Source organism: Melanostigma gelatinosum (genome assembly GCF_949748355.1).
Source record: "Melanostigma gelatinosum genome assembly, chromosome: 23".
NCBI classification, from domain to species: Eukaryota; Metazoa; Chordata; class Actinopteri; order Perciformes; family Zoarcidae; genus Melanostigma; species Melanostigma gelatinosum.
In genome coordinates, this window is record NC_136656.1 from 15,538,235 (window position 1) to 15,560,591 (window position 22,357).

At 42.0% G+C, this 22,357-nt stretch overlaps 1 protein-coding gene across 1 annotated transcript in view; it reads right to left on the reverse strand.

Annotated features, from left to right (window-relative positions):
• Window positions 1–22,357, reverse strand: part of frem1a (Fras1 related extracellular matrix 1a) — a gene marked incomplete at its 5' end in the record, with an annotated part of 37,459 nt that overhangs the window by 10,071 nt on the left and 5,031 nt on the right. Inside the window, 19 exons of the mRNA XM_079295346.1 lie at window positions 8,736–8,877; window positions 8,968–9,112; window positions 9,965–10,175; window positions 10,252–10,448; window positions 12,133–12,318; window positions 13,336–13,521; window positions 14,009–14,261; window positions 14,347–14,440; window positions 16,037–16,245; window positions 16,424–16,591; window positions 16,693–16,786; window positions 16,869–17,065; window positions 18,045–18,187; window positions 18,284–18,628; window positions 19,579–19,710; window positions 20,389–20,497; window positions 20,577–20,900; window positions 21,112–21,308; window positions 21,967–22,277. Coding sequence (XP_079151472.1) covers window positions 8,736–8,877; window positions 8,968–9,112; window positions 9,965–10,175; window positions 10,252–10,448; window positions 12,133–12,318; window positions 13,336–13,521; window positions 14,009–14,261; window positions 14,347–14,440; window positions 16,037–16,245; window positions 16,424–16,591; window positions 16,693–16,786; window positions 16,869–17,065; window positions 18,045–18,187; window positions 18,284–18,628; window positions 19,579–19,710; window positions 20,389–20,497; window positions 20,577–20,900; window positions 21,112–21,308; window positions 21,967–22,277 — 3,643 coding nt within the window. The remainder of the gene's footprint in view (window positions 1–8,735; window positions 8,878–8,967; window positions 9,113–9,964; window positions 10,176–10,251; window positions 10,449–12,132; window positions 12,319–13,335; window positions 13,522–14,008; window positions 14,262–14,346; window positions 14,441–16,036; window positions 16,246–16,423; window positions 16,592–16,692; window positions 16,787–16,868; window positions 17,066–18,044; window positions 18,188–18,283; window positions 18,629–19,578; window positions 19,711–20,388; window positions 20,498–20,576; window positions 20,901–21,111; window positions 21,309–21,966; window positions 22,278–22,357) is intronic.

Sequence of the window (22,357 nt, forward strand, 5' to 3'; positions counted from 1 at the left end):
TAGACGCTGCCGTATTTACGTCTACATGACGTTAGCATTGTTATTCTGAGTGTTGGTGGAGCTGCTACAATGTTAGCTTAGCCTAGCACTGATCCATCAGAGCTCCATTGACAAGTGTAAATAAAATATATTCATTCACTGTTAAATAATATGCGCTATACTTGTAAAGCTTATATTGCGGAGTTGTGAGGTCACTGTAAGTAGGTCAAAAACGCCGAATGGGGCATTCCGTCACCCGTTCGTACGATAGGAACAGATACAGTGGCCCTGAAAGTAACGCTTGCTTAAACCACCAGATTAGGGCAGAAACTGCCATCTTAGAGTAAGAGAAGAGCTCTTTTTATCTATTCACACAGAGACTTCGAAATAGTTTAGAACTGCACTCCTTTCATTTTCTTCACCTTAAGTGTTAACAATATGCTGTAGATCAACATTTCACACACACTGACGTTCCAGAGAAGGCAGGTTTCGGACGTGAGCCAGTGTGGATGAAGCTGTCCAGAGCTCCATCAGGCCATTTGAATGCTAGAAACAAATCCGCCTCTGCTTTGATTTTGACCAATGGCTCCACAAGGAGAACCAGATGGACACGCCTGCTTACTCTGTATAAGCACTTTTAGGTTTCACTTTTGGCACTCTTTGCTTTTGCTAGGGTCCGTGCACGTTTAACTGCTGGACATAATACTTCTGTCACAAATAAATCTTATTGCTTGAATTGAGCTAAATGCCTCGATCTCAGTCTGTTAACTCGATCTTCATTCTTAACACAAGACAAGTACAAATCGGCATCATTACGGCGTTATTTCGGAGTCCCTTTTTGTCGGAGAAGACAAGTACAAATCGGCATCATTACGTAGTTATTTCGGAGTCCCCTTTTGTCGGTTTATTGCCGTTAAATCACAGCCAGATCAGTTCATTTTGTGTTCATACAGCTGTAGTAAACAGCGACCAGTGGCTTGCTAGACACAGTGAATACAGCTCGATACAATCCACAGAGCTCCTCTGAACAATGTTAACCAAATGTTAACCAGACATGACTGCGTTTAGTTTCCCGTGATATCTGTGACTTCCACAACACGTACTAAGCAGAAATAGAGGTTATTTTTTTCATGGTTAATGGCGGACAGTTGAATGGCTTTCAGGGCGATAAGCCCCGCCCCCTCTCCGGCGCATCCAGCGCGATTCACGCGAATGAACACAAATGGTCCCCGGCGTTTTGACCGGCCGCGCGAATGACGCGAATACGCATTTGGTGTGAACGCAGCATTAGACTATACAGGGATTTTCAACAAAACTACAAAAAGCCTGAGTCCAATCAACAACAGGGTACCATGAGAGAGATAAGACTGCCGAACGCGCTACACGTCATGTGGTTTTTATGTTTGTGGTGTTAAAAATCAGAGCTACAGAGCAATATATGAAAAATCACGGAATACTTTTCATGCTCTGCTCCACTCTGACCGTGATGTCATCACTCTAGCACTTAACGAGCCGTGCAATACACACCCATTATAAATCTGAAACGGGCCCAAAAGTTTCCTGAAACTTAATCTGTGATGAAAACTGTGCTAGCTATCAAAATATCCGTGAGGCTCAATAAAGTCCAGCGTTTTGTCTACGTTTTAAACTTTGAATCATTTTCTACGTTAAAGTATGGCTAGTCAATATGGGCCCAAAGTTAAGCATTTTGTTTGCGCTCTTCAAGCCGAAACCCCATTCAAGTCAATGGAGAAATTTTCCTCAGTTTTTCACAATTTCGGGAAAACCGCTCGGCGAATCTCTGAGAAATGTCATAGCATACCTATGTATGTATTTTTTGCGCAGGTGTTGGCAACGCTTCAGGATGATAAGCGCGTCAAACTTTTGTACAGAAGATGGAGAATAAGAAGAATAGTCCCGCAGTGCCACAAAGCCCCACTGAATTAAGGGCTTTTCCAAGCTAGCGGGGGGGGAAACATACTTCAGATGATTATTGTTGAGAAAATTATTTCTTTCAAGGTGTAATAGTTTACACCTTCTACTGTTTGCAATTAGTAGGGATAAAATAGCTTTATATGCAGCTTTAATTAGCCACTAGCTTATATGCAGCTTTAATTAGCCACTAGCTTATATGCAGCTTTAATTAGCCACTAGCTTAATTGCAGTTTTAATAACCACTAGCTTATATGCAGCTTTAATAACCATTAGCTTATGCAGCTTTATTAACCACTCACGCAATACACACAGTACACGCTAGGGCAAGGGAGAAGCAAGAGGGAGATTACTGATTTAACTGCGTCACAAGGAATAGGCCGCCATCTTTAGATAAGGGAGGAACAATAGACAGTGAGTTACAGGAAAGGGACAGCGCCCCAGCAGAGTCCACTTTCCCAGGTCCTCTCACCTCAACATCTCACCACACACTGACAGAAGAAAACGCCTTCTGGGACGGGCCAGTGTGGACGGATATGTCCAGGCTCCACCCAGGTGTCATACGTGTACAAACACGCTACGCCTGCATCTTTGAATTTGACCAATGGGCTTCCATAAGAGGAACCCTACATAAAGCATCACGCTGCTATGTTGAAGTGTGTGCTTATGGTGGATCTCTGAGAGTGAAGCTATTAGTGGCCCGTGCACGTATAACTGCTGGGCTGAATAACTCTGTTGATAATAAACCTATTGCTTTTGATATAACTAAACGCCTCTTGAGAGCATTCATTATCCTCTTAAATCCGCTCTGAGTGTGAAAGATAGCTTTATTTTCACAACAAATTGGTGGAGAATGTGGGCAGACACGATACAGAGCTTCGGATTAGAGAAATAATGAACCTCTCTTTATCTTTTCAGAACCAAAAGGCGTTTTTTCCCTCTGAGGCTGGGATTGCTGGTAAATTGCCACCGGTAGCAGTGCGAGCAGCTCGGGAGTCTGATTGTACCGGTACATCTAAGGTGAGCAGAAGCCTATTTAACTGAATTCTGCATATTGTATTTATAGACATGATCCAAATTTGATCAGACTGACCGAACTGTGAGTATTGCATAGTCATAGAGTACTTGTAAAGAGTGATCACACTGCAACGGAGTTATTCAGCCCAGCCATTTGGGGGGTCTGTACACATGAGTGAATGAGTCCAACAGAAAACGTAAAATAAAAGGCGAAACATAACGCACCTGTGGTACTGTAGAGTGAAGTAATGTGAGACGCGGTCGCACGCCTCTTCTGTCGCTGTCACGCGCCTCGCACGAAGCACTCGAATTCATGCCACAAATAGCGTAATCTTTAACGTAATTTATAAGACGTTTTGGGCTACGAAGAAATTGTATAACATGACGGGGATATATGTATATGTCATTGATGTCATTGATAAACTGTATTGAGAGAATTGACCGTGAAGTATTACCGTATCAAGGCATCAAGTCTGCGGATACTAAACCCGTGTGTTGCGTGTGGTGTAAAACCAAGTTAACTCTGCGTAGAGTAACCTTTAGATAGTTTCTGCACGGGAGCACAGGTTTTAAGTTAACCGATGTATCGTTGATAGCGGACGAAGAGTGAAATTACCGTATCAAGACCATCAAATCTCCGGATACTAAACTCGTGAGTGGCGTGCAGTGTAAAAACATGATATCTCTGCTTAGAGTATCCTTGACGAAGTTTCTGTACGAGAGCACAGAATTTAAGTTAATCGGTGTGTCGTTGATAACGGACGAAGTTAAAAGAAAAAGTAACCAGAGGACAGGCCCAGAGCAGAGGCCTAGGCTACTTAAGTGTGTTAAATTGTGTTGTAGATGTACTGCGTTGGTGGTATAGTGGTTGGCATAGCTGTCTTCCATGCGGTAGGCCCGGGTTCAATCCCTGGCTGTACTTGTATTTTACAATACGCAGCGGTCGTGTTGATGCATTAAAAGTAGCGCTGTTTTGTTTTGTGTGTAGGTTAGGGAAAGAACTGATTATTATTTGACTGTATTTGTTTGCTGAAAAAGCAGTTTGTCATTTGTGTCGTGGTCAAGAGGCCAGCGATACGGCAGTCGGTTTGCTGAGTTTGAGTAAATAGAAATTGTTGTTGAAATACGCTGATGTGAATGTAGTGTGTCTGAAGACTGAAAAAACGCCATTTCCTTCAGGGACCACGTTCATGCATGTTGTACACTGTAAAACGAAGATCCATTCAGAGGTTTGTGTACCAGTATTGCAGAAGTGGCAGTGTATGGGTTTGCATGCAGCATAGATGTACTCTGGGAAGACATCGACTCAATTGTAGCACAAGAATTCGCCATTTCCTTAGGGACCGTGTTCGCACAAGGCGTACACTGTAAACAATAAGGTCAATAGACCTTTCCTGTCGAGGTCTGTGTGCGATTATTTGTGGAATCACGGCTGTGTATGGTCAATTGAGTGTTTGAGTATAATATCCATTTCTTTCGGGACCGTTCTCGTGATTTGTGTGCATTTCAGAGACGGCCGTGTATGGTTTCAATTTTGTTTAAATGAGAGTGAATGTGTGGAGCGTACATGTAAGAGAGAGACAGCTGAGGTCTTGAGTTGTGGTTGCAACATGTTCGTGTGCTTTTCAGAGATTGACGATCAGTGGAGCAGAAAACACGCATTAGACACAAACATTGCAATCACACACAAACATAAAACACTAGAATAGACTGAGAGACAGCTGAGGGTTAATATAAGTGTCTGTTTTACTGGTGTAGTTACAAAGACTACAGATTTATTGGAAATTGTGTTTCATAGGGACCGTCAGCAAAGTTAAAAGCGAAAAACAGAGCAGGCATTCATTCAGTCAGACAGACGCTGGGAAAATTAGGGAGTAATAGCTTTCCTGATAAGAAACAGGTGCAGCCTTGGGAGTTGTATCGGCTTCAAGGTCAGAGGGCTGAAAGAAAATCTGGGAGAAATTCGAAACCAAGTATCAGACACACCAGCACCCATCTAATTCAACTGCCCCTCTTCCCTCTCCATCCCCGAATCAGACACACACCCGAACTAGACATAAGCACCCCACCAACTTCTGATCCAGACGATTCAGATGATAGGGACCTAAACATCGAGTTACAGCCATTGAATGAGTAGTTCCAAAACATAGAAGTTCACACCTAGCAGGTGTGAAAATGGGGATTTGTAAATAAAATATATTCATTCACTGTTAAATAATATGCGCTATACTTGTAAAGCTTATATTGCGGAGTTGTGAGGTCACTGTAAGTAGGTCAAAAACGCCGAATGGGGCATTCCGTCACCCGTTCGTACGATAGGAACAGATACAGTGGCCCTGAAAGTAACGCTTGCTTAAACCACCAGATTAGGGCAGAAACTGCCATCTTAAAGTAGGGAGAAGAGCTCTTTTCTATTCACACAGAGACTTCGAAATAGTTTAGAACTGCACTCCTTTCATTTCCTTCACCTTAAGTGTTAACAATATGCTGTAGATCAACATTTCACACACACTGACATTCCAGAGAAGGCAGGTTTCGGACGTGAGCCAGTGTGGATGAAGCTGTCCAGAGCTCCATCAGGCCATTTGAAGGGCAGAGAACTGCACAAGAAAATTTGGGAGAAGCTTTGGCTCCCTCTGTTGGTACTTCAGGAACTGCAACAAGAACATTTGACAGGAGCTTTGGCTCCATCTGGTGGACATTTGGGAATACTACATCCAAACATCATATATTTCAAATCAGTGGAGACATTGAAGAAAAGGAAGACATGGCAGGCAAAGAACGCACTTATGATAAACACAGAGCAGCAGTGGAAGGATCAGATGTGGAGCTCAAAGCACGGCAAGTGTCACTAATGAAGAGACAGATGGCAGAGCTTGACGTGGCTCAAAAGACTGCTAAAGACAAAAAGAAGCAGATGGCTCAACAGGAGACACAAGCAGAACAAGTGTTCCCTGTAATGATGATGCAACAACCATGGCAGCAGAACCAACGAGGAGCCCAAGGGGGTGGCCAAGGAGGAACTTTCTACTGCTACAACTGTGGAAAACCAGGTCACTACGCACGTGACTGCCGCTCGCGTGGTCAGCAACAACAACAAGGCCCACCACGTGGAAGAAGAGGAAATTACCAGAGAGGGAGAGGCAATCAGGATCCAAGAAGCCAGAATCAAGCTGGACAGCAATATCAGCAGCCACCTGCCTGGAAACAACAGAGACTCTGCTGCAACTATTAGCCTCAAAAGGCTACAAAGTCAAGAAAACCAAGGTCCAAACATGTAGGAGACAAGTCACTTTCCTGGGTCGCACTCTCTCATCAAGCGGCCTAGCTGTAAGCACAGCCCACAGGGAAAGCATTCTCCATCATGACAGACCTAGCATTGTGGGACATATGCTGTCATTCCTGGGTCTAACAGGCTACTCTCGCAGTCACATTCCTGACTACGCGGACCTCACCACCTGTGGGGAGCACAATGTGAAGAAACCATACAAAGCACCTATGGGCTCTTATCCTGTACCATCAGCCTGCTTCCAGGACATCAGCATAGACTTCACGGACATGGGACATGAAAACAGAGTACAAGGAAAAAGGTACATCTTGGTAATGGTGGACAGATTCTCAAAGTGGGTGGAGGCAATCCCAACTAAAAGAGAAGACGCACAGACCGTAATAAAGTGGCTGCAAACAGAACTGATACCTCGCTATGGGGTTCCTAGATGCATAAGGTCCGATAATGGTTCACATTTCAGCAATAAGCATTTGCAGGAAGTAGAAGCCAGACTAGGAATCAGACATAGGTATGGATCAGTGTATCATCCACAGTCACAAGGACTGGTAGAGAGGGCAAATCAGACGCTAAAATCGAAAATATCGAAAACATGTGCAGCATCAAAGCTGACATGGGTTGAAGCCTTACCATTAGCTCTAATGGCAATGAGGAGCGCACAAGGAAATGAGACGCATCTTTCACCACATGAGTTAATGACAGGGAGGCAAATGCCAGGTCCTCCAAGAGATGGCAGTCATATTCCTGCCCTAGATGTGCAGCAAGTAGAAATGAAGGCATATATGACTGTATTAATCATTCTCACGGAGGCTCTCTCCAAACAGGTCCAGCGAACCAGTGCAGCTGACCAGGAGGAAGTAAAAATCTCATCCGAGTGGGTGACTGGGTCAGGGTCAAAGTTCATAAAAGAAAGTGGACTGACCCCAGGTGGACAGGGCCGTACGAAGTGAAGGAGGTTACTTCACACTCGGTCCAAGTCATAGGTAAAGCAGGAGCCCCTTGGCACCACCTGACACACTGTGCCCCAGCACCTGAGCCGTCCAGACCTCTAGCAGAGGTCCGAGGTGATCTGACGCAAAATGTGGATGTTGTATAATACCCTGTATTCGTCCTTAGGTTAGCCGTCTCATCACCACTGCCCTCTCCAAGGAACCACCACCACCCCCTCCCTATGGAGCCTACCCAGTATGGGAGGAGCAGACCAGCCTGTTAGGGTCAGATGAGGCAGAGCCAGACACATGCGTGTAACAGGACAGAAAGGTAAAGAAAGGGATTTGTTGAGAAAATTATTTCTTTCAATGTGTAATAGTTTACACCTTCTACTGTTTGCAATTAGTAGGGATAAAATAGCTTTATATGCAGCTTTAATTAGCCACTAGCTTATATGCAGCTTTAATTAGCCACTAGCTTATATGCAGCTTTAATTAGCCACTAGCTTAATTGCAGTTTTAATAACCACTAGCTTATATGCAGCTTTAATAACCATTAGCTTATGCAGCTTTATTAACCACTCACGCAATACACACAGTACACGCTAGGGCAAGGGAGAAGCAAGAGGGAGATTACTGATTTAACTGCGTCACAAGGAATAGGCCGCCATCTTTAGATAAGGGAGGAACAATAGACAGTGAGATACAGGAAAGGGACAGCGCCCCAGCAGAGTCCACTTTCCCAGGTCCTCTCACCTCAACATCTCACCACACACTGACAGAAGAAAACGCCTTCTGGGACGGGCCAGTGTGGACGGATATGTCCAGGCTCCACCCAGGTGTCATACGTGTACAAACACGCTACGCCTGCATCTTTGAATTTGACCAATGGGCTTCCATAAGAGGAACCCTACATAAAGCATCACGCTGCTATGTTGAAGTGTGTGCTTATGGTGGATCTCTGAGAGTGAAGCTATTAGTGGCCCGTGCACGTATAACTGCTGGGCTGAATAACTCTGTTGATAATAAACCTATTGCTTTTGATATAACTAAACGCCTCTTGAGAGCTTTCATTATCCTCTTAAATCCGCTCTGAGTGTGAAAGATAGCTTTATTTTCACAACATTATACACGAACGAAAACATAGTTACGAATACGACATAACATTTTTTCTAATAAATGATAAATGTACTGTACTTGTATTGCGCTTTTTTTAGTCTTCCGACCACTCAAAATGCTTCAATACTATATATCATCATTCACTGATTCACACCCATTCACTGATGGCAGGGGCTACCATGCAAGGTGCCACCTGCTGATCAGGACACTAACTAACCATTCATACCCATTCATACACCAATGTGTATGAGCAATTTGGGGTTAAGTGTCTTGCCATCGACATGGAGTAGTAGAGCGGGAGATCGAACCGCCGATCCTCTGATTGAAGGAGGACCCTGCTCTACCACTGAGCAACAGTTGCCCCACTAATATTCCCTAAATCCTACACACTGGCCCTTTAACACAGTTAAAGTGGGGACATAATATCACAACATCTAGTGTTTCTCTTTAACATTTGATGGCACTACACCTACCTTAAACTGAAGTAGTCCTTGGGTGGGAACACTGTCAAATATGTACATGACCTGTGAAGAAGGACTGTCACCATCCTGTGCCAACAGTGCAACGCTGGAGATAAACCTGGCTTCTCCCACCTCCACCTCCAGTCCATTGTTCCTGAGGGACAGCGGATTGAGACACGGTCCAACTACTTTCACACAATGATGTGAGGACTCACTTTAAGCAGGAACTGTATTAAAGATGTACCTGATGACGCGAGGCTCTTCGTCGTTGACTTGCAGTACTTTCACCATCACTTGTCTTTGGAGTTGGTGCCTGCCATCAGTCAACCGAATGGTGAAACTGTCCTCCTTATTCTCTGAGTCATCGTGCATGTACATCAGATCCATACCTAAATGCAAATGATCATTTCGATGTTTTATTTCCTGCCATTATAGCAGGCGATATGTTCCTTTTCAACAGAAGGGACAGACCTGGTTTGTTCCATTCAGCCTTATAGCTAACCGTCCTATCAACAACTCTTATCCGCTCTCATCCCCCCTCAGAGCGCTGGGCGTAGACAATGGTTGATGGGATAAAAACGGATTATTCAAATGAAAGGCATATGTCAGTATTTTCTTGTTGGTGACATCAGAATCCTGGAACTTGTAGAAATTGGAATTCATCACAATTTAACACAAGTCAGGTTTTTCTGCTGATTAAAATAAAATAAGGCTGTCAGGGAGCAAGTGAAACATCTAAATAAAACATTGCTGGAAAACCCAGTGTAATACACATGCTGGCAGTCCTTCATTTGAATATAGCATGACAGAGAAGACGGAGACCCTGCCTCAAGGTGAGGACGAGTCTAAAGGTAGAAGTTGTTTTGTGCATAGCTATGGAATGGCAGGGTGGTCTAACCTAGTTAGTTATCTTGTGTTTGGACTTGCTACTTGCTTGTTACTGAGTTGCATCTCTCTTAACATAATGTTATTGTCAAACTAACAAGACTGAGCAGCTAAGACACAGCTTGAATAAATACAGAATTTTCCTTTAATATTTGACAGATGAGGAGAGTTGTAGTTTCCAATGGGAAACTCAAATACCATCTTTCCCATAGTACATCAATGCAGCGTGAGCACTGAGATGACTTAAACCAGAGACTTAGACCACAGTGACTAACTGTAACCCAGAGCAGATTAATAATCAGTGACCTGAATTTGAAAGTGTGAAACAACCTTTAGCACTGTCTTGTAAGAAGTACCATTTGAAAGATCTGTCATTGTGAAGTCCACCACAGGGGACTGAGGACTGGCCTGTTGTCTCTTGGAGGCTGACTTTTCACTGCCGTGAGTGACGATGCTGCCGTGCTGCGGGGCTCTGACCACACTGAAGAGCAGGCTGTCCTTGGGGACATCCAGATCCACCGCTTGTAAAACTGATGAGTCCAGCTGCTTCATTTCTCCTTCTCGCACCTCATCACAGAAGGACATCAATGAATATTGGACCAACAAAATCTGATCAGTAGTGAGACGGACCACAAAAACTTACTGTGATGTTCCGAGCCACAAACTGTGGGATCTCGTCGTTGGTCGGGTTAATGAGAATGTAGAAGGGGACATGGGCAGAGCTGTGTTTGCCGTCTGATACACAGAGCACGAACTGGTCAGCTGTGGGCTCCATCCTCTGGTGTCTGGACTGTACGTAGTTTACATGCCCGCCAATGATGTCTTTGTATGAAAAGGAAGCTGTGGAAAGGGAGGTTGGACAGAAAAACACATGAAATATTATTTTGTTTCTCCTTTCTGATGATAATAAATATATATATTAGTGCTGGGCAACGATTAAAATATTTAATCGTGATTAATCGCATTGTTATGGCAAAGTTCAATAATGAATTCAAAAGTAGTGTATTGCGCACTTTTATTTTAAAAGTACTGCTATATGAACAAAAGGGCGATAACATTTGGTTCACGAGATGCAGGTAGCATGTTTCATACTTAATGTGAATATAATTCATACTTTGTTGGCATCTTATTCTGAAAACCGGATGTTCGTCTGAAGAAACCGGATGTTGTCTCACGTTAATGTTTCCGCTAACTTTCAAAGTCCTTCGCTCGCTCCCGATCCGTGCCGTTTAAATGCGTTTACCGTGAATAACCTATATTTCTACGTGTTGTGGAAGTCACAGATATCCCGGGAAACTAAACGCCGTCATGTCTGGTTCATAATATTGTTCAGAGGAGCTCCGTGGATTTCATCGAGCTGTATTCACTGTGTCTAGCAAGCCACAGGTCGCTGTTTACTACAGCTGTAGGAACACAAAATAAGCTGATTTGGCTGTGATTTCACGGCAATAAACCGACAAAAAGGGACTCCGAAATAACTACGTAATGATGCCGATTTGTACTTGTCTTCTCCGACAAAAAGGGACTCCGAAATAACTATGCAATGATGCCGATTTGTAGGCTACTTGTCTTCTCAATGGAGCTCTGATGGATCGGTGCTAGGCTATGCTAACATTGTGGCAGCTCCACCAGCACTCAATAACGTCACGTAGACGTAAATACGGCAGCGTCTATTCATTGTTTGTACCATATGGTTTACACACACACATGTATACACATAGTTTGGTCCGGTCTCTGTTGATATGAGGTATCGTAGAGCTCTGGGTGAACACAGATGGCTACAGTATTTATTTCCTGATTCAAACAACGGCAGGAGTCGACGGCACTGATGACGGGGGGAGCAACTCAATGCTGATAGGCTATCGTGCCACAGCGTCACGCGATTATTTCGCAGAAGTTGAAAAACTTCAACTCACGCGTTGGCCACAAATTCGTGTCCAACGCGCCGCACCATTGCAAATTCGCGCCGCGCCATCGCAAATTCGCGCCGCACCATCGCAAATTCGCGCCGCGCCAGTCTCATCGCGTCTGTGCATAGACTTTGTATGTAATCTCGACGCGCGTCAAATTTTCGACGCGTTTGGTGTGAACACGGCATAAGTGTCTGCTGAGTTGACCACGGAGATCTGAGTGTCTGCTGACTTTACCGTAGCGATGTCCAACTGACTATAGGACGTTTGCTGGCTTTTATCCCACTGTTCTTGTCATCCTCTTGTTGTTATGTCTATGTATTGTCTCTTGTCTTTCAATTAAAAAAAAATAATAATAATAATTATTGTAATAATAAAAAAACAAATGCGTTAACGCGCGATAAAATAATTGTCGGCGTTAATTAATGAATGCGTTGACGTGAAATATATATATAGGGTTGGCAATAACCTGAAACAGAACATACCCACACTTTTTATATATATATATACATACATACATACATACATACATACGCACGCACGCACGCACACACACACACACACACACACACACACACACACATATATATATATATATATCTCATAATACTTACCTATGCTTATGCCCGTGTTGCTTTTCTCAAAACCAGGACTGGGCAGGATATTTTCTATGTAGCCAAACTGGGGCGAAGAAATGAGACTGACCACCAGTTTGTCCAGAACAGTGTCCACGTCAAAGGCCTTCAAATGAGATGCAGTTATCGGGGCAGAACCACCTTCATCCACCATAAAGATGTCTCCTACAAACATAAAAAAGCACAAATCACCCTTAAACATCATGCTTTAAAAACCTCTTTACCTGACAAGATGATTACGGTAGCTACATAACCACAGCATTTATTGTGGTCATGGGCCAAATTAAACTATTTTAATCTCTTTTCTATTCATCAGGTTTTATTCTGGTGATTCTAGAAGTGTGCTTTACTTGCTTTGGTCTTTAAATATATATATATTTGTTGTGGTGTTTGTTTTTAAATCTCTCAATTGACACAAAACATGAGTGAAGTTTCATATGAGCCTTATCCTTTTAAGGGGTCCTCCATAAACTAGGCTGGCTAACAAGTTAACAAAGCGTTGCCTGCTGAATTAAAGTCTGATATAAACTCTTCTTTTAGCTTTGTCTTCACCAGCGTCTGAGACATATTATACATGAAGCTAAAAGAGGCTAAAAGAACCTCTTTGACAACTTTCACAAACTAGTCATTCAATACACTGTTGATACAGAAAAACAATTGTAAGCCACCAGCATTATTAAGTTAACAAGCTAACAAGTTAGCTTCAGCAAACAGTGCTTATTTAAACCTTTTACAAACACAGTGCAACATTAGCATTCATTTGTTAGAGTCATGTTTCTGTCCACCTGTTAAGTTTAAGTCCAATTCTCACACTCCTTTTAAAAATCCCGTAAAAAAATCAAATAAAATGTAGCTGTTAGCTAAATGCTAAGTGTGCATACAGGTTTGTGTGGATAGAAAAAGATAGCTATTCCTTCAGGTTTTTTGTATCCTCGTACTGCAAAACCAGAATGTAAGTAAATATTTATTTTGAACAAAACAAAAGAAATACATTGAACAGCTTTATACTGTATCACATGTTGCTTCAATTTATTTTGTCACAGATATCAACAGATATCAATTTTTAAAAGCCTTTGTGCGAATAACCCTCTCTTGTGGCAATAATACACAGCAATGATCAGGGGTCATTACTGTCGCTCGGAGCTGCTTCTCTGGACACCATTTGAGTTCAAAATGCTCCACCTGTTGTTAGAGAAGGTGGTTGGCTGTCGACTGGAAACACTGTGATCTGGAGGTCATACACAGGCAGACTGAGTCTGAACTTGGTGAGATTCTCTTCACCGCAGCATAAAGCAGCGTTTTCTGTTCCTCCGTCAGATATGACAAAAGTGATGGTGTCATGGCGAGGAGTGAGTCCAATCTCCAGTCCTAAAACCACAAGAATAAGAAGTGTTTAGAGGCAGTCCCTACTGGGTTGTTATTGACTTGTTTATCGCTCCAAGATATTTACTGTATGTGTTACATAATCTGGTGCTTTGTAAAAAGAAATATGTACAGCTCTGAATGTTGAGAATGAGCTCAGTCATTAGGTAGAATGATAATGAAGAGAATGGAGCAACTATATAGGCCGATATATAAATAAGTACCAATTCAGCATAAGGCAAGGGTCACCAGGAGCTTAAACAAGAATTCAGCAGTTCAATATTTTTTCTTCTTATATTTTTATCAAAAATATATCATGAAAATGCACTCCATTACATAAAGATGGATAAATAATGTGCAAATAAAGATAGAGCAATCTTGGGTTTCAATATCGCTCCTTGGAGTTGACAATTTATAAGAAGGGAACTCACAAAATGTAAACGATAATGACAGAGTAAACACTTTAGCCTGAAGCCCACTCCGCGCTGCCCACCTGTGTGTTTGTAGGTGATGATCCTCGCAGTGATGTCTGCCTGGATGAAGCGATCAACCACGACGGAGTTCCGGAGAACCACGCCATGATAGGGCTGCCGGGCGATCAGGAAGGCCAGGCTGCTGTTGTCACTGTCTGCGTCAGTAGCGTAGATGTACTCAGCTGTGATGACCATTTCCTGCCCCTCTGCACAGCTGAGAACCGGTTTCAAACCAGCCACCAACACTGGGACCTCGTCATTGATGGGCCACACCTGGAGATGACATGCAAGTCACTGCGAGTTAAACATTTAACGTTTCTATTTTAGAAGAGCAACAATGTGAATCCATTTCTATTACCTTCACTTGCAGGAAAAAACTGACTGAATTGGAGCCGTCTGTTGCTGTGAATTCAATGTGGTCCTCTACAGTTTCTGAGCTGTCATGTTTGTACCTGATTTGACAAATGACAGACAAAATTAAGATTTGATGAGTGATGAAATAAACACAACGTTTGTAATGTGAATTAAAGTCTGAGGATACAAATAAATAAATGTAAATGTTGTAATCAGCTTGGGTAATTGGAGTCATTGTCCATTCTATTTGAATTCAAATAACAGCTGGTGACACTTGGCATGTATGATTTGCAAAAATCATGTTTATCTATTGGCTCACACAGTGTTCATAAGAACACACAGCAATAAACTGATGCTGATTATTAGATTATGAGCTGGTTATATTAATCGAGGAACTGAGTTTACATCAATATGTTCTGTGAACACTGCTCGTCTTAGTAATGGTGCTTTTTGTTCTTTTGGTATATAAAAAGCTGTTCTAAAAGCACACAACTTGAATCAACGTTTTGATACATTATTTCATTAATTCGTGAATTCAGTTTTAAGCAGCACTAACCTTTTTTGTGTGGGGGGGGCATTTAGGAGCAGAACTCCACAACAAGCTAAGTTTGACAGAACATGACCGTGTTAAGTTGATATGGCTAACGTTTTGACAAGCAGTTGCCTATTTAGCAGACACAGAGCAACATTAGCATTTATGGAGTCCTGGTTCTGTCAATCAGAAAAATATATGTCCAATATTCACTTTTCTTTTAGCTCTGTTTTGGTCTCCACCAACTCCTGTGAAAAAATATCGAGCAGTTTGATTGCTAACATGTTAGCCTTGATAACGTGATGGATACTGTAAGAAATTTGAGCAAAGAACTGTGTTTAGTAGCTATAATAAAAGTGTTCAATGATTCATATTTAAGAATTCATAATTAGTCATAATCATAAGTGTTTTGGAAATGCATAATTAAGATAAGCATAAAGTGTTTTAGGATTAGTAGCTAGAAGTAGAATTTGAGACATGAAGCTTTTGCCAAAGTTGCAGAAGTTTAACGTTTATACTGAAGGATTATCATAGAAGGGATTAAACCATAACTGACAGTCATTGAATGTGTTAGTAAACTCAGGGACAGAAAGGCAGACAGGCGAATACACTCCTGGAAGTTAGCCAATAGGAATTGGGATAAACGGAAGAGGAGGTGTTTCGAACGGATGTGGGTGGTTTAATTTCAAGTCTTTTTCTCTCTCGTGTGATGGCTCTCAGAGGACGGACGGGTTTTATACCTGAGGAGCTGAGTTGAGTTTTTTGCAAACAGGGTTTTATTGATTTAATATTGCATGGAAATAGTGTACTTCACTGTAAATACTGTACTTGCATCAGTGGGATTAAATTCCTTTTAATTGTAAACCAGTTTTGGTAGATTTATTGTTGCAGCGTGTCGACTGTACAAAGCAGCCGGACACGTGCTCTGGCCTCCTCGCTGTGGAACAGACTCAAACTTCCACAATACAAAGGCTCTGTTTGTTCTGCCCTCTACTGGTCAGATATCACTTCAATAGTCCCCAGATGTATACTGATGGAACAGTTTACTGTACAATATAACGCAATTCAACGGCCTCTAAGTGATCAGGTTTTGTTGACGCAGTGTCAGAGGAGAATATTAAATTATATGCCCACATCAAACAACTGAAGCAGGATGTCTGACCTAACTTTAAGGCTTTTCAGGTCCTGCACAGTGAAAGCCTGGCCCGGTTTCAGCGCGAGGCCGTCGAGCTGCAGAGCTCCATGCTGCGGTTCCCCCTGAAGCACCACCTGCAGGGCTTCTTCTACCGAGTCCACGTCTGACAGCAGCAAGTGTTCAGGGCCGAGCCAGCACTGCCCACCTTCATCTACAGTCAGAGGGTTGGCAATAACCTGAAACAGAACATACCCACACTTTTTATATATATATATATATATATATATATATATATATATATATATATATATATATATATATATATATATATGTACATACAAACACATCCACATGCAATTAATTAGGCGGTAACCTACATTAGGTAATACATTACGATGAAACTTTCATCTTCACCTGTGGCGGCTGGTTGTCCACTGGCACCACAGTGATGTTGAAGCAGATCCCAGTGACCGTGTTGCCCAGGAGGTTGGTTACAGAGAGAACAAATTGGATATACTGGGGGTAAGGGCCGATGTCCATGACTGGAGGCATGTAGGCTACTTTCATGAAGTTCACGGCATGCTAGAAAAAAACATAAAATGAAAAAATGTACATCTTTTATTGAGCTAGTCTCGATGCATGTAGCTATAATGCTTTCCTGAATAAAAAATGAAAAGAGTCACCTGTGTGAAGAGCCTCAGCACCGGTGCATTGGAGTCTTTGGTGAATTTGGGTATGCTGTCGACTAAGAACAACCTCCCAGCATCTGGACTGCTGCTGAAGACAACGGCACAAAATTCAGACGGAATGTTTCCCCCCTGGTGTCCACTGTGTTCTCTGAAGGTGAGGACATACTAACCTGTGAGGACCAGCGTACAACGGCGGAGTAGTAACCGTATATGTAAGCTCACTGTCTGGAGACTCCTGGTCTACGAAGTGAAGCTGTTGCCGTGTTATATGGACCACTTCTGTTTCTTTGATCACAAGAGACCGACTGGAACCAGGAACCTCTTTAGGTGGTTGGTCTGGAACAGGTTCTATGTGCACTAGCACCACCTGCACCACAAGCATATGGATTACTGAATCAGAAATCGTGATCAGAAATGAAATTTCATTGCAAAGTAGTATACTTTTTGAATCCTACACTATGGATTTTTTTCATTTACTTTTTTTAGCCAACATAGCTCAAGGGACAGCAATTTCAGTTGGTGGGTCAGTTTTCCACCACTTTGGTTCATGATTGAATATCTCAGCAACATTTAAATGGATTATTTTGGAATTTGTTGCCATTCATGGGCCCCATGACTTTGGTAAGCTTGAGGTTGGCAGCTTTGGTTTGAGTCAAATGTCTTGACAGCGGATGAATTGCCACAACATTTACTGGACATTCAGCTGTTCTTCGTGTTTAATGCTAACTAGCAAATGTTAGTATGCTAACTCACTAAACTAAGATAGTGAACACGATTAACATCTGCTGCGAAACATCAGCGTGTTAGCATTGCCATTGTGAGCACGTTAGCAAGCTGACGTGACTATTTACCTCAAAGCACCACTGAGTCTATGTAGCTCAGAGCTATGACCTTTAAGCTAATTCATACTTCTGGGTTAAGGGGTTATGGTGTAGCTTCGAAGCCATGTAGCCCTATGTGAACTGAGCTACTATCATATTTGTTTCTTTAATCTTAAAATCTGACCATTTGAATGTAAAATGCCAATATTATCAGTGTTTCCCACAATAGAAGACTGACTTGTCAAAGTGAAAAAGGCCTTTGAAAAGTATTTAAATGATGAATTAATTCTATATTGAAATTGGGAAAATTGTAACAAGGACAACAATAAATAACATTCATTTTATCGGATTTGATACATTTTACACTGTAATATTGCAAACGTAGACCTCACAAGGGCCAGCTAGTGGAATCCAATGTAGATTTCTTAATGATCATTGAGATTAAATTGAAATGGTGTTCCGTTTTCTTGTCTTTGATTAACTCACAAAATGACATTCATTTAGAGATGTGTTGCTGTTACCCACTTGAGGCTCTGACAGGTTGGGGGGGTCATGGAAATCAGACAGCACCACCTCAAACGAGTCATCAAACACCTCGTTTCCTAGGTGTCGATAGTAAACCATGGACTGAGACAGGTCCCTCTGCAGAAAGTGGCTGACAGGATAACCTGGATCAAGCCAACAGAAACATGACATGATTCGATTAATAAATAAAACGAACTCCATGTAGGGTAAGATAAGAAAATAAAATCCATCCGTCTGACCTGTGAGCCCTGATGATGGCATTTTCATAACCTCCCCTGCCTGTGGGGGGCGAGTGATGTTAAAGAGGATGTAGTCGTCGCTGGAGTCCATGTCTGAAGCCTGGAGGGTGGAGCCTCTCAGTAAAGCCATCTGGCCCTCAGACACCTCCAGCAGCATGTTGGTGATGAGGACCGGAGGGCTGTCATCCTTCGGCAGGATCTTGATGGGGAACTTGTGTCGGGTCTGATGGTGGCCGTCGGTGATGCGGAAGATGATGAAGTCTTTGGTGGAGTCGCTGTCGTCGTGGTGATAGCGAACCACGCCCGTTTTGATGTCATTGACATTAAACATGAAGCCCTTTCCCCCTGGATTAAAACAAAATATCATATTACTGACGCATTGAAGTAAATGTGATGAAAACAATACTTATGCTACATAAACTATATTCATTAACTATATTATATTTATTTCAGGATATCCTGTAATATTTGCTTTTTAAATATTAAAGTGAGATACTTTTCCTCTTATATGCTACTAAAACTATCTAAATGAAACAAGTGAAGGGAAGAGCTCTCTTTGGTTGCACTATACACATCATTGACATATGCAACCTGAGTAGACATCAATTCACTTTAACCCTCGTGCATCCTTTTAAAATGTTGCTCTGATGTCCTTGAAGGACAAAAATATCTGCATCAAAAAACTGCCATAGAATTATATATTAATATTATTTTCTACTTTCGCTGAGTTACATTTTTTTAATCATCTTCGGTCCTGATGATATGCATTCATTTTCAGATCCTATTGAACATCTGTACAAGGAGCTGAAACATGCAGTCTGGAGAAGGCACCCTTCACACCTGAGACAGCTGGAGCAGTTTGCTCACGAGGAGTGAGCCACAATACCTGTCGACAGGTGCAGAAGTCTCACTGAGAGTTACAGAAATCACTTGATGGCAGTGATTGCCTCAAAAGGTTGTGCAACTAAATATTAAGTTAAGGGTACCATCATTTTTGTCCAGGGACATTAGTTCATTAGTTAGTTTTTTTAATTATTCAGTTGAACCACAATTCAAAAGCTTTGTATGATTTTCATTCGTTAATTTTCAGTAAATATTTATTTGTTATTACTTTTGTCAGTTTCAAGTTATTTCATTGACCATTGTGGGTTTTTCTTTCTTTAACGGAAGGGTACCAACAATCTTGTCCACGTGTGTATCTGTAGCCCATGAGTGAGCTAGAAATCGAATTCAGGTCAGCAGATTGAAGAGACGATGTCATTTTGTCCGTGTCCACTGGCAGTTGTTGTGTATACCTCTGACAGTGAGTCGTCCATGCTGCAGGCCGTCCACAGTGATGATACAGACAGCATTCAGGTTGTCCTTGTCCACAATCTGGAGCTGCTCCCACATTATTGGCCGAGACTGACCCTCCAACAGACTGAGGCCTATAAGACAATAGTCCTTAGAAACGCTACTTAGCTAAGTATACTACATGCAAAGACTAATTATGATATACTGTATAAATACACTGCGGACAGTACAGACTCATTTACATGGAAATGATTTTGTCTTTGGTCTCACAGCTTTTAGATTTATGCTATTTCAATTTTCACACAGAAAGCTTGCCTAATTCTGTCTTAAAGCTGTATTCATTATTTTTATGATCACTCACAAAAACTCACATTTGACTAACAATTAACAAACAAAGATATTAGCATTCATTTGAGTTTTGTTTCTGTTCACAAGTCCAATATTCACTCTTCTTTGAGCTCTGCTTTGGTCTCCACCAACTTCTGAGATAAATATGTGGCTCTTTGGCTGCAACATGTTTGACTTTCTGTCTGTTAGTTATTCGGAGATAGTGTACAGTGAGTTTGTCAAAGCTGAAAACCGACTTCGATAAAAACGTTTTGCTAAAAGAGGCTAAAGAGCTCCATGGAGCTGATAAGTTGGGTGATATCTCTTGATAATAATAATAATAATAATTGATGGTGATTGATGGTGTTATCACACAAGTGATCATTGTTAAAATGAATTGGTTATACAAGTTATTACACAAACAACTTAACGGCTTCCATGTGTTTGAAAGAGCTTTGTGCATTTGCAATGTGATGCTAGCATACCCATGTTCCAAGACACCCTGGGTGCATTGGTGTCTGCATTCCTTACAGACATGTGAACAGTCATTGATGGGCTCTTCTCAAAGAAAAAATCATGAACCTCAAATTCCATCTGTATGGGAAGACAACAACGACTTTCAGAAACAAATTGTTTTATATACTGCCCAAAGCATACGAAAGGGAAAAGCTACCTCGTAATTCTTGCGTTGGGTGTTTGAGGAGTTGGGAGGTTGATAACCAATGAGCATGTCATTGAGATCGAGCCATGTAAAGGAGGAGATTGGGCAAGTATGATCAGACAGATGGGCGATGAAGCCGTCCACGGGCGGTTTGGTGATGTTGAAAACCAAAAGTTGTTTGGGAGTTTCTTCGTCTTCAGTGTCTAGTGTAGCAGTGGAGAGTGGAGTGAGGATGAACTGGTCCACTTCAAGGATAAACATGGACATGAAGGACGGTTTGGGAGGCTGGTTGGTCAACGCACCGACTATATGCACTGGAATCCAGGCCTGTTCAGACTACACAGAAAAACACAATGCACTTCAAACTAAATGTCTTATATATTTGTCATAAAAACTTTAAAGCTGTGACCAAAATAAATGATTCAATAAAATACAGTTTATATACTAAAATCACAGTGCGAGTAGTAGTAGTTAGAAACAAAGAAATACACAATTGTTAGCATTACAGAAATACATTTTAAAAAATGCATTAAAACAGGTAAAGGACCTGATATGTACTGCCACTACGGGTGTCCATGAGATCCAGTCTGATTGCGATGTAGTCAACGTCTGGAGACGGAGGGTCTATGTGCTGATACCTCAGCCCCATCAAAAGGAAGTCATCACAGGGAATCTTGGTGAACTTCACTAGCTTCGGACCTTTCAGGCAGTCTTCAGATTTACACATTGCTCTGGCTTTATTATCTGAATAATTACACAAAATATTTTAGATCACTTTTTGTAAAGGCAGACTCAACTGGTTCCACATTTACTCTACAGAGAGAAAACCGTCTGTTGTAGCTTAAAGTGCTAAACCAAGCCATCTCTTCACCAGTAATCAGTTGCCACCGGGGTCTTTTCTTGATCCATTACCCCTTACATTACATATAAATAACATTATTCTGCCTAATCTGGACATTCTTTATTCTTTTGCAGATGACATAATTTTGGATGGGATTTAATACCAAAGCTGGTGCCCCCTTTGGTACCACAACAAAAATACACTGGCAGGCAGCCACGCCCCAATGAATCTGACCAGGACAGACAGAGAATGAAGGGATGAAAGCACCACATATGCTGCACCCATTTTTACCAGGAGTGTATAACCTATCTACAAACATTTAAAGATGTTCTACAACTAGAGCATAATGCAGAGGCTGCTGGTGCAACACATTAGGACTCAAAGCATGAAAATCACCTTTTAAAACCTTTATAAAGTTAATAACCAGCTAATAGTGTTGCTGTTATTTCTCGGTGAAATCTGTTCTTTTGTTGGTGGATTGTTTCGCTCTGCACTTATGGATAAGAGAGGGATGGGGATTTTTCCACCCTCGGCTGTCAGCCATGCAGTCTCATAGGTTACCTAGCTGCTGGCGTAGGTGGATGAAGCTCTCTGGCTCGTCCCCTCTTTTCATAGCTTTCTCTGGCTCTCCGGTGACCAGTTGGCCGTGGGCTGGTAGGTGGGTGTCATGGCTACTTAAATGGATACTACACTCCAGACTAGACCTCTGCTCATAATGGAAGGACACCACATTGCCATCCACGGCATCGGAGAAGCCGTAGAATTCAGGAACCTCCAGGGATTTGGGCCCCAGCTTTATGATGCTGCATTCAGGTTCCATAATGTCCACATGGAGAGAAAACACCTCCATGTGTGTCTCTGTCTCTGTGAACCTGGTCAGACAAATCACAATATGATCATACTGCCACACCAGCAAGAACAGTAAAGAAAGACAATAAGCATGTTTCCTATT